The sequence below is a fragment of the Marmota monax genome, unplaced genomic scaffold, assembly GCF_021218885.2.
Source record: "Marmota monax isolate L192 unplaced genomic scaffold, Marmota_monax_Labrador192_F-V1.1 WCK01_AAM20220418_F8-fsc00046, whole genome shotgun sequence".
NCBI classification, from domain to species: Eukaryota; Metazoa; Chordata; class Mammalia; order Rodentia; family Sciuridae; genus Marmota; species Marmota monax.
The window spans coordinates 2,920,307-2,935,680 of NW_026692486.1; the positions used below are offsets into that span (position 1 = coordinate 2,920,307).

A 15,374-nucleotide genomic window follows, 5' to 3' on the forward strand; every position below is an offset into this window, starting at 1 on the left:
TCCTTGACTTTCTGCCATTGGTGACAAATGAATAGTACTGTAGGACTATAGAACTGGCAGGACATGTTAGTTGCACCAAAAGCTAGGAAGATGGATACTATACCTTCACAATGTACTTTGTATCTAATACAGCATTTAGTTTCAGAACAAACCAATGAAATAAATATTCATTTTGCAGATAAGGAAACCAAGGCCAGAGAACTTGCCAAGGCCTTATAGATGTTGGCAGGACTTAGTATTCAAGTACAAGCAATCTCAGTATGTTACACTGATTAGGTTACCTTATTTACACTTCCCTGTAGCCACACCTTTTGCCATGTGACCTCCCCCTACACACACACACACACACACACACACACACACACACAAGGAATTGAACCTAGAAGCAATTTACCATTGAGCTACATCCTCACTTCTTTTTTATTTTTTGAGACAAAGCCTTGCTAAATTGTCAAGGCTAGCTTCCAATTTGTGATCTTCATTTCTCAGCCTCCTTAGTCACTGGAACAAGCATGCACCACTATGCCCAGCTTGCCATTTGACTTGGCAGTTCCTCTCACTGAAAGTAGAATCTATTTCCCTGTTCCTTGATTCTGAGATCAACCTCTAACTTGCTTTAGCCAATGACATGTTAATAGATGTGACACATGTATTGGCTTGAAAATGACTTGCTCCTCTGCTATACAGAGAACACATCTGGGTTAGTCTGCTGAAGAATACAAGAAACAGCCAATTTGCTCCAGTCATCTCAGGAGAAGTCAGCCAGATCAGTCAATCCCAAGAAAAATCAGTAAACCCAGGAAAGGTCAGCAGATGCATCAGTGGGAATGGGCCAAAGTCTGATTAGCCACAAACTTATAAAATAAATTCTTCTTACACACCACTGAAATTTAGCAAAAACTGATAAACTAACTCAGGAGCCTATACTTTTTTCATACTTTTTTTCAGGGGTGGGGCATACTGGGGATTCAACTCGGGAGTGCTTTACCACTGAGCTAAGTCCCCAGCCCTTTTTGAGACAGGGTCTTGCTAAGTTGCTCAGGCTGTCCTCAAACTTGGGGTCTTCCTGCCTTAGCCTCCAGAGTCACTGGGATTACAGGTGTGCACCACCACACCCAGCTGGAGCCCATATTTCTAATGACTATTCATGCCGCTTTTCAAATTGTTGAGTTTTAGATGACTGACGTATGAGTACATATATCTAGTACAGTTAGAAAGATACATTAAAGCTAGTAAAATATACTGGAGAATCATCTTAAAAGATGGGATAGTGAGGTACAGTGGTACACTCCTGTAATCCCAGCCACTTAGGAGGCTGAGACAGGATTGCAAGTTTGAGAACAGCCTGGGCAATTTAGCCAGATATCCTGTCCAAAAAACTAAAAATAATAGGACTGGGGATATAGCTCAGTGGTAGGGTGCCTCTGGCCTCAATCCCCTATACAAACAATAAAAACATTTTTAAAAGGTAGTTGGGTTGTTATTAAGATAGTTTAATAATAGTCCATTTTTCTTTTCTTTCTTTTTTCTTTTTTTGGTGGTATTGTGGATCAAATATCAAACCCAGGGCTTCTTCACACATGCTAGGCAAGTCCTGTACCACTGAGCTACCTAGAAAAATAGTAATTCTTTTTTTGTTCCATAGAGAATTAATTCCCCTTCCCAGTGCCATCATTCAAAATAGTAATAAATATATTCAAATTGACCATTGAGGGTCAGAGAAATAGCTAAGACATAAGGAAATTGCCTTTCTGATGTAACTAATACAAATAAAATCCTAAAGTTTGTTATGAAAATAGTAATGAGTGCTAATAAGTCATATATATGGGGAAAGTAATTTAAGCAGGGTAACAAAGATAGAAGCCAGATAGATCTGAAAAGGAAAGAGGGCATAAAGTGGAATTAAAGGGTATAGACTGTCACCAGCTGTCGGGCTGGCAACTAAAAAACCACACAAACACAAAAATACCTTTTTGGGGGGTCAGAGATGGCTCTGAGACCTCAGGTGTCAGGTCCCACACTGAAGGCAAGGGGAGCAAGGGAGGCAAGAGTGAGAACACACCTGAAACCCCCTATGTATTGGGGAAAAGCCATTCATAGAATATAAGGCAAGGGATTGGGTTTCAAAGGGTGGAGTCTTGCTTGGTGATGTCTTGTGGTCAGCAGATTGATTGACATCTTGGAAAGCCACACCCATCTCAGGTGCTGTGTGGGATCACAGGCAGAAAAGGCACACCGCCCAATCAGGCAGCAATGTCAGGCCAGTCCCCTCATACTGCTCAATGTGCACAGCTCATACACACAGCCCATGGATGGTCTGCAACAATAGACTGGACACAAAACTTTGTAAATAAAAAAGAAGAAACAGGTGTGGCAGGTTGTTCTAGAGAATATTCATTTCCTTGGCTCGAAATGAGGGAATGTCCCCTGAAGGAAAGGCAAGGTACTAGTGAAGAGGGAGAGTTAAGAAGCACTGTAGCATGAAGGATTGATAATTGATCTTTAAAAACATAGCAGAAAGTGTAGGGCATTGAAACTAATTAAATGAAGTCAGGCATAGTGGTACACACCTATAATCCCAGTCCTATGCTACTCAGGAGGCCGAGGCAGGATTACAAATTTGAGGCCAGCATGTGCAACTGAGCAAGAGCCTATCTCAAAATAAAAACAAAAGGGGCTGGGGGTGTAGCTCAGCAGTAGAGCACTTACCTGGCATACACAGAGCCCCGAGTTCAATTTCCAGCACTGCAAAAAAAGAAGAAAAAAAAAAAAAAAACTAAATGAAAAAATGAATTGCCAAGGAAGACAGGAAAAGAGAAAGAGTCCCCCTTTGTCAATTATACTTTAATAAAGCGGAGGAGGGAGAAGCCCCTTCTTTCTCTAATCTGGAAAGATATTAAGAGGTGGCAATGAAAGGAAGACAAAGGAGTAATGTTTCAGTCTTAGCAAAATTGAGGTCAGGTTATTTAATGAAGCCAGGAGAAGAGTAAGACTATGGAGAACTATAATGGTAGTATGCTATCCTAGGAAATTGACAAAGGATCACTAAAAATATCACTAAGCATTGAGAACTAAACTGAATGCAAAACTAAATATTATAAAATTACCAAGTAAAAGTATGGAGATATTGTTAAATGTCTTCCCACCTTCCTAAATATTATACAATTACCATGTAAACTTCTATATTTCAGCATATATTTCCTAACAAGGGCTTTCTTCTACATACTAGTTTTCACACTCAAGAAACTTAACACTGAGGCAGGGCAGAGTGGCACTTGCCTGTAATCCCAACAATGTGGGAGACTGAGGCAGGAGGATTACAGGTTCAAAACCAGCCTGAGCAATTTGGCAAGACCCTGTCTCAAAATAAAAATTTTTTAAAAAGGCTGGAAGAAGAGGTAGTTCAGTAGTCCTATGCCCCTGAATTCAATCTTCAGTAACACCAAACAAAAAATTTAACATTTATATTATTTTATCTAAGATCTAAAATCTATCCCATTTCAGCATATATAATGTATATAATTGAATTTCTCAAACTCTTCCAATTATTGTTCCTTATAATCTGCTCCCTCCCATCCAGAACCAAATTAAGAACCAGATATTGCATTTCGTTGTCACCTTCTCTTAATCTTCATCTTTTTTTTTTTTTTTGGTACCACTGATTGAACCCAGAGGCACTTAACCACTGAGCCACATCACCAGCTCTTTTTATTCTTTGAGACAGGGTCTCGCTAAGTTGCTAAGGCTGGCTTTGAACTTGGCAATCCTCCTATCTCAGCCTCCTGAGCTTCTGACATTATAGGCATGTGCCACCATGTCTGGCCATCTAGCCTCTTTTATGTCTATCATAACACAAAATTTTTGAAGAGTCCAGAGCAGCTGTGTTTGTACAACATGCCTTTAAAATGTTTATCTTGCTTTCCCTCATGATTAGATTCATATTAAACCTTACTGGGAAGATCCTACACAGATAATGCTGTGTCCTTAGAAGTTATGTATTTTGAAAAGAAGAAAGAATAACAGATTACATCACTGAGTGCCAACTATGTTCAGTACTGTGTTCATATAATAATATGTAACAATAAATGTAATTATTATAATCCCATGATTGAGTATGGCAGACAGATTTGTTCAGACTTCTCTCAAGAAAACACTTGCTGTCAGCTCCTGCATTTAGAAATCTGACAGCTCCCTTGACTCCTCCGGGGTCAAGCTGAGTTTCTTTTCCAGATAGTCGCTAGTCAGTGACAAAATAAGGCCTACTTATAGTACAAAGACAAAGCCATTTCTGAAATCTTAGCTCCAGATGTCCTTAGCGGGTTGGCAGAGGCTATCAGGTCTGCATCATTCTGATAACTCTTGGTCAATCCTGCTTAATCTAATAATATTCTTTCCTTCGTTTTTTTCCCAAGGGATGGTACTGGTTATTACAATTATGGACTCCACCATGCTAAGTACACACTCTACCACTGAGCTATGTGCACCATCCCATTCCTCCACAACAAATTGTATGCGCTCTTAACATCTCAGTATCTGCTTCCTGGGAAATCCAAGGTACAGCATTCTCACTTAACAAAGAAAACTGAAGATGAAAGAAGTTTAAATATTGTTCCAAATCACAGATAGAGCCAGGCGCAGTGGAACATGCCTGTAATCCCAACAGTTTGTAAAGCTGAGGCAAGGAAGATCATGAGTTCAAAGCCAGCCTCACCAACTTAGTGAGGCCTCAGCAACTCACTGAGAACCTGCCTCTAAAGAAAATAATAAAATTCAAAAAAGAGCTGAGGATGTGGCTCAGTAGTTGAGCGCCCCTGGATTCAACCTCAATACAAAAAAAAAAAAAAAATTTAAATTTAAATCATAGTTGGAAGGTAACAGCAACTAGGATTTGAATTTAGGCAAAGTGACTCTAAAAAACTAATCACTTTCATATTAGAAATCAAAGTACTTTAAATACATAGGCTCTCACTATCCTTTGACTACAATTTTCCATTAGCTAAAAAGGCATAGTGCTACCACTTATTATGTATTTTGACAATCATAATGTAAAAAATTGAATGCACTCTTTTTTTGGGGGGCGGGAGGTAACTGGGGATTGTACTCAAAGGATTGTACCACTGAGCCACATCCCAGACCCATTTTTTTTTTTTTGAGATAAGTATCTTGCTAAGCTGCCATGACTGGCCTCAAATTTGTGATCCTCCTGCCTCAGCCTCCTAAATTGCTGGAATTACGGGCATGCACCACCATACCCAGTGGGACTAGTATTCTCTATTATATTCCTTTTTTAAAAAAAATATTTTTTTAAGTTGTTGATAGACCTTTATTTATATGCAGTGCTGCGAATCAAATCCAGTGCCTCAAATATGCCAAGCAAGTGTGCTACCACTGAGCCACAGCCCCAATGCCCTTTTTTAATAATTTCATTTTTTTATATTCTTATGTGGTGCTGAGGATTGAACCCAGTGCCTCATGCATGCTAGACAAGAGCCTGCCACTGAGTCACAATTCCTGCCCTATTGTATTTCAATAATACATTACTATAAATGAATGTGATGCCATAACCAGTTTCAAGGGAATTCATTAGGGAATAATATATTGTAGTGAATAAAAGCACTAGTATGAAGTCACGTTGATTTAAGTTGGAATCCCAAACTGCCACTTCTTTGTTATATAACTTTGGGCAAGACACTTAGCCTATATCATAGAATTGTTGCGAATATTAGACATAAGGAAAGCACATTAGTAGAGTGACTAAAACATCGTTAAGTGTTCAATGGCAAATGCTATTAAAAACAAACCTTTTTAAATTTAAATATAAGTGCCAAGCATTATACTAAATTCTGGTGATTTAAACACAGATCAAAACCATCTGATTGTACACAATGGATACATGTATCAAATATTACATGGCACTAAATTAATATGTATAAATTTTATGTTTTTAAGTATCAGTAAAAAATAAAAAAAAATCATTCAACCCTTGAGGAGAATCACAGTATGATTATGAGGAAGAAGAAAACTAAAACCTTTTTTTAAAATTTTCAAGCCGGCGCAGTGGCACATGCCTATAATCCTAGCTGAGGATTATAATAATCTGAAGGCTGAGGTAGGAGGATCGATTTAAAGCGAGCCTCAGCAACTCAGCAAAGCTTTAAGCAACACAGTAAGACCCCATCTCTAAATAAAATATTTCAGAAAGGAGCTGGGGTTGTGGCTCAGTGGTTATGTACCCTGGGTTCAATCCCAGGTACCAAAAAAATTCAAATGGATCTTAAACAGCTGATTAATAAACTCATTAAACAATAAAACTTTACTGATGGGATTGGGGTTGTGGCTCAGTAGTAGAGCGATTGCTTGGTATGCATGAGGCACTGGGTTCCATCCTCAGCACTGCATAAATATAAAGATATTAAAAAAAAAAACTTTCCTGAATGATGTCCATATTTCTGAAAAGAATTACTAAAAAGGCATTAATATTAACAAATTCTATACCCTTTAACTTTAATATCTATCAAATAAATTCAATATTCAATTATATAATTATAAGTCATTTTTATTGAACTAATTTTTAACAATATCACTTTAAATGGTGGCAGCTGCCTCAAACTGAAACAAAGACATCAAGAATGTTATCCAACATCCTCAATGTTATCCAGTATGCTTTCAGAGTATAGTTAAACTTTTAACATTACATAATCAAGCAAATAGTGGTGCATACTACATTATTCAAAAAGACTTTATGCATTTCATTAAAAAAATCATTTTGTAAGTGGCTTCAGCTTTATCAACAATCTCATTGACACATTCCACACTTCATGCTTGCAAAATGAAAGGTGGCCTAAAACTAACTCTAAGGATTTTTACTTACTGACATTAATGAACACTATCCAGGGTTGTAGGAATTGAAGTTTAACATTTTACAATATAAGCAGCAATAAGTTACTGATATCGGCTGACAAGTTCCACTCAAACTAAATATATCTTTGATACATTCAAAAGACATTCTGCACGTTTTAATATGCTAGTTTATATGGTGCAGTGCAAAAGAAGTGACACCCTAATGTTTCCTGAGCTTTGGGAAATTAACAACTTTCTGACTACTACTCTTAATTTAAAATAGGCTCTTTGTTATACCAAGCCATCTCAAAACTATACAATTAAATTAGGATTTTGGAGAACTGAAAAGATTGGTCAGTTATGCTAACACAGAGTAATGAAAAAGTTTTCAAAGCAAAAAATATTTACAACACTACAAAGGATATACAGGATCTGCGTGTAGTAAAAAGATCAAAGACAGCCTACTGATTACCAATCAATCACAACTGTCCCTTCTGTTTCAAAAATATTACACTTAAAGACTTATATGGTAAGTTATTTAGCATTAAATACACCAACCTGTAGTATATTACACATTTTAACATTTTTCCATAATGCCCAGTAAGACAGAATAAATGGGATAAAAGATGAAAAAAAATCAAGAAAAAACATGCTTTAAGGAATGTTTTTGAATGTGTATGTCAAGGGAAGTGAAAATGATTTCTCATTAGAACTCCCTATATCCTCCAGATTACAAAGATCGTGTTTCTACTTCAATTTTTTCTTCTGCTTGTAGTATGTCAGGATCAACATGAACAACTGGAGGTCGTAGGATAACTTCAGGTCCTCCACCATATATAGACTGCAGAAAATTCCATGTTTCTTCGGAAATTTGACCAGAATCTGCTCCTAAAATTATGAGTACATAGAGCAAATAATGTTTACAAACATATATATTCATATTGGACATGCTTTTATAATGCACCCACCAGCACAAGTCATCTAGAAATAAATGAGAACTTCTGAAACATCAATCTTCAGACTACCAACTTGTATTGTACAATTTGATAATAATAATTTGATTATATTGTAAAAAAATTGATTATAAATAACTGATAAAATAATTGTGCCTGAAATAATTTTCATAACTTGCAATGTATGTCTATTAGAGATGCTTTTTCCCAGCTCCTTTCAATAGCTTTACAATCTTTTTTCAGATTAAAATAAACAAATAAACACTGACTGCTTTTCAACTATTTTGTCTTAGTTCTAGCACGAATAACATTCTTTTTTTCCTCTTCTATTCTTGTAGTACTGGGGGTTGAACCCATGGCAAAATATTATTGAGCTATATCCCTAGCCACTGTTATCTTATTTTGACACACTCTCACTAAGTTACGTAGATTGTCTTCAAATGTAATCCTTCTATTACAGTCTCCTCGGTATCTGGAATTACAGGCATGCACTGCCATACCTGGCTAAGTAAAGGTTTTAGTATTAATAAAGCTTACCTTGCCTGAGCATCACATTACCACATTTAGTGACTGCAATTTTAGTATTGTCAATAGGACCTGGAGGATCTAAGTTCAAAGGAAAAAAGATTTATCAAAATGCATACGTCAAACAAATTTAACAAATATTACATAATTCTGTGCATCAAATGATTGACAGCTGTAACCAAATAATCAAACTGTTTACAAATTATTACAGTTTCTACCTAAGGTAAAGATTCTTTCTGAGTTTCTTCCTTTTTGGGTTTTATTTTTCCCAAAATAGCTCTAGGAAAGAAGGTGAGAGAGGTTCATTAACCTTCCCAAAGTCTAGTAGAATTATTTCTTAACTCTCCATTTAGGGATTGCAGATCAAAATGTTATCTTTAATGTTATCAAAGAACAATTCCTTTGTAACTTCTTCCCCTAGTTCAGAGGACTGAAACCACTGGTCTTCTACTACTGAGCTATATCCGAAGCTTTATTTTGAAACAGCGTCTCATTCAATTGCCTAGGCTAGCCTTGAACTTGCAATCCTCCTACCTAAGTCTCTTGAGTAACTGGATTAAAGACTGTACCATCATGTTCAATTAATTCCATTGTAATTTAAAAAGAAATTTTAAACAATTCTCAATTTGTTTCAGATAGTCATTGAAGCAAATTTAAAAATAAGAATTATAAAATTTAAAAAATATATTCTCTCTTAATTTAAGAAAAAATGTCTTAGCTAGACATAGTGGTACATGCCTGTTATCTCAGTGACTTGGGAGATTGATGCAGGAGGATTCAGAGTTTAACCCAACAACTTAACACAGGCCTTAGCATCTTAGCAAGACTGTCTCAAAATAAAAAAGGATGTAGTTCAGTGGTAAAGCACCCATGGGTTCAATCCCTGATAACCCACACACACACATACACAAAAAAATGCAGCAGCTTTGAAATAGGCACAATATCAGAATAGAAGAAATTAATTATTTTAATTGTATTACAGAAGAATAGGCAATTTTTCCCCCCTTTGGTGGTACTAGGTATTGAATCCAGTGGTGCTCTTCCACTGAGCTACATCTCCAGCCCCTTTAATTTTTTGAGACAGGGTCTCACTAAGCTGCTTAGGCTGACAAACTCTTCTCTGCCACAGTCTCCTAAATCACTGGGATTACAGACATCCACCACCACACCCAGATAGGCAAACTGCTTTAATATCTATAAGGTCTTTCTGCTTTTACATAATATAATTTTAGCTTAAAAAAAACCCAGAATTCAAACTATGCATATTGAGTTGCAAGCTTTTTACATATATCAAGAACATCTAACTATGAAATCATTGTTATTTTTTAAAAATATTTATTTTTTAGGTGTAGATGGACACAGCACAATGCCTTTATTTTTTATGTGGTGCTGAGGATCGAACCCAGGTCCCACCTGTGCTAGGTGAGCGCTCTACCGCTGAGCCACAATCCCAGCTCTGAAATTATTAATATTACAACATAAAATTATTTTAAAGGCATACAAAGTATTTCACTGTATTGGATAAACCATAATCAATCTTTTACTGCTATAATTTATTAAATTCTTCAATAATAAGATCACAGACTGGTAGGCTGGGGTTGTAGCTCACTGATGGAACATTTGCCTAGCATGTGTGAGGCAATGGGTTCAATTCTTAGCATTACATATAAATAAATAAAATAAAGGTCCATCGACAACTAATAATAATAATACTGCTGAGCACGGTGGCAGACACCTATAATTACAGAGACTTGGCAGTCTGAGGCAGGAGGATCTGAAGTTCAAGGCTAGCCTAGGCAATTCAGTGAGACACTGTCTCAAAAATAAAAAGGAGTAGGGATATAGCTCATTGGTAGAACACTCTGGGTTCAATCCCTGGTACTGAAAAAAAAAAAAAAATCAGACTAATTGACTCATTTTGTTCAGTTCTTTTATTCTTGCTGTGAATATGCTATAATTCATAAAATGTTTACCCATTTGTTTACTGTAATGCTGGAGATAGAACCCAGGATCTCATGCTTCCTAGGGAAGCATTCTACCACTGAGATAATCTCTAAGCCAATAAAACAGGCTTATAAATCCCACCCCTCCACCCCCAATCAAAACAAGAATATAGCCAGGCATGGTGGTACACATCTGTGATCCCAGCAACTCAGGTGGCTGAGGAAGGAGTATCACAAGTTCAAGGCCAACTTCAGTAACTTAGATGGCCTGTCTCAAAATAAAAAGGGCTGGGGGCATAGTTGAGTGGTAAAGAGGCCATGGCTTTAATCCCCAGTACCAAACAAACAAACAAACAGAAACCAAAGAATATAAATTAGAATGTAAGTTCTCTGAGGTCAGGGGTCTTTTTTTCTTTTGCAATAAGTATTTCTCAGACACTCAAGATACTTGTTAAATGAATAAACAGTTACCAAAAAATTCAGTTAACCACTCACCTCCATCTTTACCCTTCACAAAACTCTCCCATTCTCTAAACCACTGCATACTTATGCAATAAAATGTCGCTGGAGAGTCTTCCTCTTGGAATGCTCTGTTAAGCTACAGAAAGGAAAAAAATCAGTCATCTTTAATCCACAACTTGCAAAGTCACAAAACAGTAAAATCATTCCACTTCAGTATCTGATAAGGCCAATTTCTCATACACATATAGAGTATGGTACCACAATAAATGTACACTGATGCTAAGTATCTTAGTATTATGATATGTGGTAGAAATTATTAATAAACAATTCTAGTTTGTGTCTCAAAATTTAACAAAATGGGTACAGAAGTCTGTATAAGTGGAAGATGATCAAAGTAAAATCTTCGAACAGTAACTACACAACAATAACACATACTTCTTAAAACTCTGATGTGTAAACTTTAACAACATCTAAACTTTGCTTTTGTTCAATTAAGATACTGGTGAACAATCTGCTATTACCAACACAATGTGGCAAAGAATACTCTTGTAGGGCTGGGGTTGTGGCTCAGGGCACCAAAGAATACTCTTGTAGGACTGGGGTTGTGGCTCAGGGGTAGAGCACTTGCCTAGCACATGTGAGGCACTGGTTCAATCCTTAGCACCACATAAAAAATAATTAAATTGCATACATATAAAAAAGAATATTCTTGTACATGTTATTTCACAGGCAATATATATGTGGTACGTATATGTAAATTCTCAAAAGTAGAGGAATTATCCCTAAACATGTTTCACTTCCTCCACTAGCCCTAAGGCCTAAGGAATGGGTATGTGACCCACAATAGGCACAACTCTATTAGAAATGGAATTCTTCAAGAGAATAACCTAATGGCTAGAATGGAGTCACTTTGACATCAATTTTGGTTAGCATAACACCCATGGCTACTTTGATTTTCAAACTTTTGGATGTCTGATTATTCCGGTTTTTTTTCAATAAATTATTTTTCTGCTTAAATTAATCAGTCTGGCCCCCCACTGCTGGCAACTAAAAAAACCCAACTGATAGAAAAACTGGTATAGAAAGAGCAGTACAGGTAGCAGAGCCTCAGCAAAATGAAGAGTATTTGGGAATTTATCTAATTACAGTAGTATTTCATGATGGGTAACTAAAAGCCCATGGTATGTACTAACTGGACAAAGACAAGTTCAGATTATGTCATCCCCTTAATTAAACAGAAACCCTGCAACTGTCCCCAAAGATCCTTATAATAGCCCAGAAGTACCTCCCATGATCTGACTTTACATTCTAATTTTTTCTTTCTCCATTTCTACATGTAATCACATTAATCTCTTTGTTTTCCTAGAACTAATCAAATAACATTCCCATCTCTCAAGGATTTTGCACTGGCTATCCCTTCTTTCAGCAGGTATTGAAATGACTGTGTCTCTCTAGTCCTTTAATTTTTTGTTTAAATGTCACCTCTCATTGAGTCCTATCTTGATTATTCTCTTTAAAATTGCAACTTGTTTCATCCCCTCATACTATAATCCTGATCTCTTACCCTATTCCTTTTTCCATAATATATGATTTTTAATATACAACATTTATTTATTTATTAAATGTAGGTTCTTTGAGGGAAAGGATCTTTCTGAGACAAAAAGTATCTGCTTAACAATGAACAATGAAAGGGAATAAAAGATGCTGTGAGCTGGTAGTGATGGCCCAGCTATTTGGGAGGCTGAACCAGAAGGACTGCAAGGATCTTAAGTTTGAGACAAGCCTCAGTAACTTAGTAAGACCCTGTCTCAAAATAAAAAAAATAAAATGGGTCAAAAATGTATTTCAGGGGTAAAGCATTCCTGGGTTCAATCCCAAGTATCTAAAAGACGTGCGTGTGTGTGTGTGTGTGTGTGTGCGCGCGTGCGTGCCTGTGTGTGTGAGAGAGAGAAAAAAAAATGCTGTGGCTATCTTTTCTACAGAAATTAAGGCATATTTATCTCAAGGCATGGAATTAGAGTTAGTGCTTTCTGTGATTTACAGATTGCATAAAGAAAGATGAGATTTCTCAAAGATGCTGAATTAATTATAGCATTTATTAAATACACCATTACCAGATTTGGACACTTCTTTCAGGACTTTATCATTGATAAAGATAAGTTTCTTTGATAAAGATTAGTAAGTTTCTTCCTTATACATCTAGGAGGGGGCTTTTTAAAATTTAAGCACAATAACTCCATTAACTTAATAACATGCATTTTTCCCCCATCCAATTTTGGGAAATTTCTCAAAACTACGGCACTAGTAGGGCACATATAATCCCAATGACTCAGTAGGTTGAGACAGGAGGATCACTGTATGCCAGTACTATTTTTATACGAACACACTTGGTTTGTTAAAAAGGGGGTATATTTAAAAAACAAACAAAAACCCAGTGTTATGGAGTAATCACAGATTTTCCTTTTGTAGGGGAGGGCACAGTGCTGGGGATCAAACCCAAGGCCTCATTGCTCTACCACTGAGGTATATATTTTCATTTTTAAAAATAGCTTTATTGGGCTAGGGTTGTGGCTCAGCGGTAGAGCGCTTGCCTAGCATGTGCGAGGCCCTGGGTTCGATCCTCAGCACCACATAAAAAATAAAATAAATAAAAGGTGTTGTGTACAACTACAACTAAAAAATAAAATATTTTAAAAAATAGCTTTATTGCTAAGTGCAGTGGCACACACCTATAATCCTAGTAACTTGGGAAGCAGAGGTAGAAGGATCTTAAGTTTGAGACCAGCCTGGGCAACTCAGCAAGCCCCTGTCTCAATTTTTAAAAAAAGTTAGGGACATAGCTCAATGGTAGAATGGCCCTGGGTTTGATCCTTAGGGGTCGGGGGAATAAAAGCTAACAACAAAAATTAAAATGGATTTATTGATATAATCAACCCAATGTTACTGGGAAGTTCAGTGATTTTTCAGTAAATTTAGTTGTGCAATCTTCACCAAAATCCAGTTTCCAATATCTCCAAAACACTAATCAGTTTACAATCACTCTACTGCTCTTAGCTCTAGAAACCACTGATCTAATAATTTATCTTTGTATTTTCCCCCCCTCTTCAGAAATTCCTTATAAATAAAATAGGTATCAGTCATTTTTATGTCTTTTACTTTTTTTTTTTTTTTTACCTTTATTTATCTTTATATGGTGCTGAGGATCAAACCCAGGGCCTCACACATGCTAGGCGAACACTCTACCACTGAGCCACAACCCCAGCCCCCTATCTTTTAGTTGATATAATGTTTCTGAAATTCATTCATGTTGTCACATGCATCAGTAATCCATTATTTTTTTATTGCTGAATAGTCTTCCAATGTATGACTATAACACATTTTGTTCACGCATATGCCACCTGCTGGATATTTCAATTGTTTATAATTTGGGGCAACTAATAAGTTCATTTTACAGGTTCTATGTGAATGTAAACTGACGTTTCTGGAGTGAAAACCTAGGAGTAGATTGTTGGGTCAGATGCTAAATGCTGAATCTAAGAAATTACCAAACTGCTTATCATGTAGCCTGCTGTACTTTGCATTCTCATCATTAACAGTCACCTGAGAATTCCCTACTATATACTATGCACATGCTTATTAGTCATACTTTCTTAGTAGTAATGTCTATTAAAATCTTGCATCTATTTTTAAATTGAAATATTTGCCTACTTACTCACTTGTATGAGTTCTTCATGTAATTTGGATATAGTGCTCTGGTGACATGTGATTTAGGCTTTGGGTCTACTATCTTACCACACAATGTTTCTCTCAGTACCACCAATCTTGGATTTACTGAACATCTCATTCATTGACTAACATCCACATTGCTTCTGATCATGGAATTAATTCATTATGTACAAAAGAAAAAACATCTCATATTCTAAGATTAATTACCTTACCATGTGTTATCACCCAAAATCTGCTGGCCTATCAAATAAACTTTTTTTTTTTTTTTTTAACTTTGTGATAACATTTTGTGAGCTTGGTACTATCCTACATGATGTGGTATATGCTCTGTGAAGAGACCAATATGTGGTGCCTTTTCTTATTCACTCCCAGTTCTGGGGACCAGAAATCCAAAATCAAAAACTGGGCTCGCTGTGAAGCTCTACAGGACATTTCACTCCCCACCTCCTCAAGATTCTGCCTTATAGCTGCATTGCTCCAATCTATGCCACTGTCTTCACATGGCTTTCACCTCTTTCTTCATGTATCTTTCTGCTGTCTGTCTCTTGATAGGGACACTTACTAAATTTAGGGTCCACACAGATTAATTCAGAATAATTTTACCCTGAAATCCTTATCTGTGCAAAGACTCTTTGTTTTTCAAATAAGGTCATATTCATCAATAAGATCAATTCATAGAGCTTGAAGCATGGAAGTATATTTTTGAGAACCACCATTCAACCCACTATAGGCATTATTAGTACTTCTATACCCAGAGCTTAAAAATTAATAGACAGCTAGAGAAATCTAACAGATACATGACTACTAAGGATTCATACACTTTAGTAAGGAAGGTCTGGGTTGCTTTCCCAGGAAAACATCCACAACCAGCTGAAGTGCTAGATGAGAACACAGGGTATATGAAATGGATAATGATTAGTTGAAG

General features: G+C 36.5%; 1 protein-coding gene across 9 annotated transcripts in view; it reads right to left on the reverse strand.

Annotated features, from left to right (window-relative positions):
* Window positions 1-6,535: 6,535 nt before the first annotated feature.
* The window catches only part of Usp33 (ubiquitin specific peptidase 33), a 63,201-nt gene continuing 54,362 nt past the window's right edge, over window positions 6,536-15,374 (reverse strand). For all 9 annotated transcript variants that reach the window (XM_058578934.1, XM_058578938.1, XM_058578936.1 and 6 more), the window contains exons 22-24: window positions 10,757-10,859; window positions 8,331-8,399; window positions 6,536-7,728 (exon numbers count right to left, since the gene is read on the reverse strand). In XM_058578934.1, coding sequence (XP_058434917.1) covers window positions 7,571-7,728; window positions 8,331-8,399; window positions 10,757-10,859 — 330 coding nt within the window. In that variant the 3' untranslated portion in view covers window positions 6,536-7,570. The remainder of the gene's footprint in view (window positions 7,729-8,330; window positions 8,400-10,756; window positions 10,860-15,374) is intronic.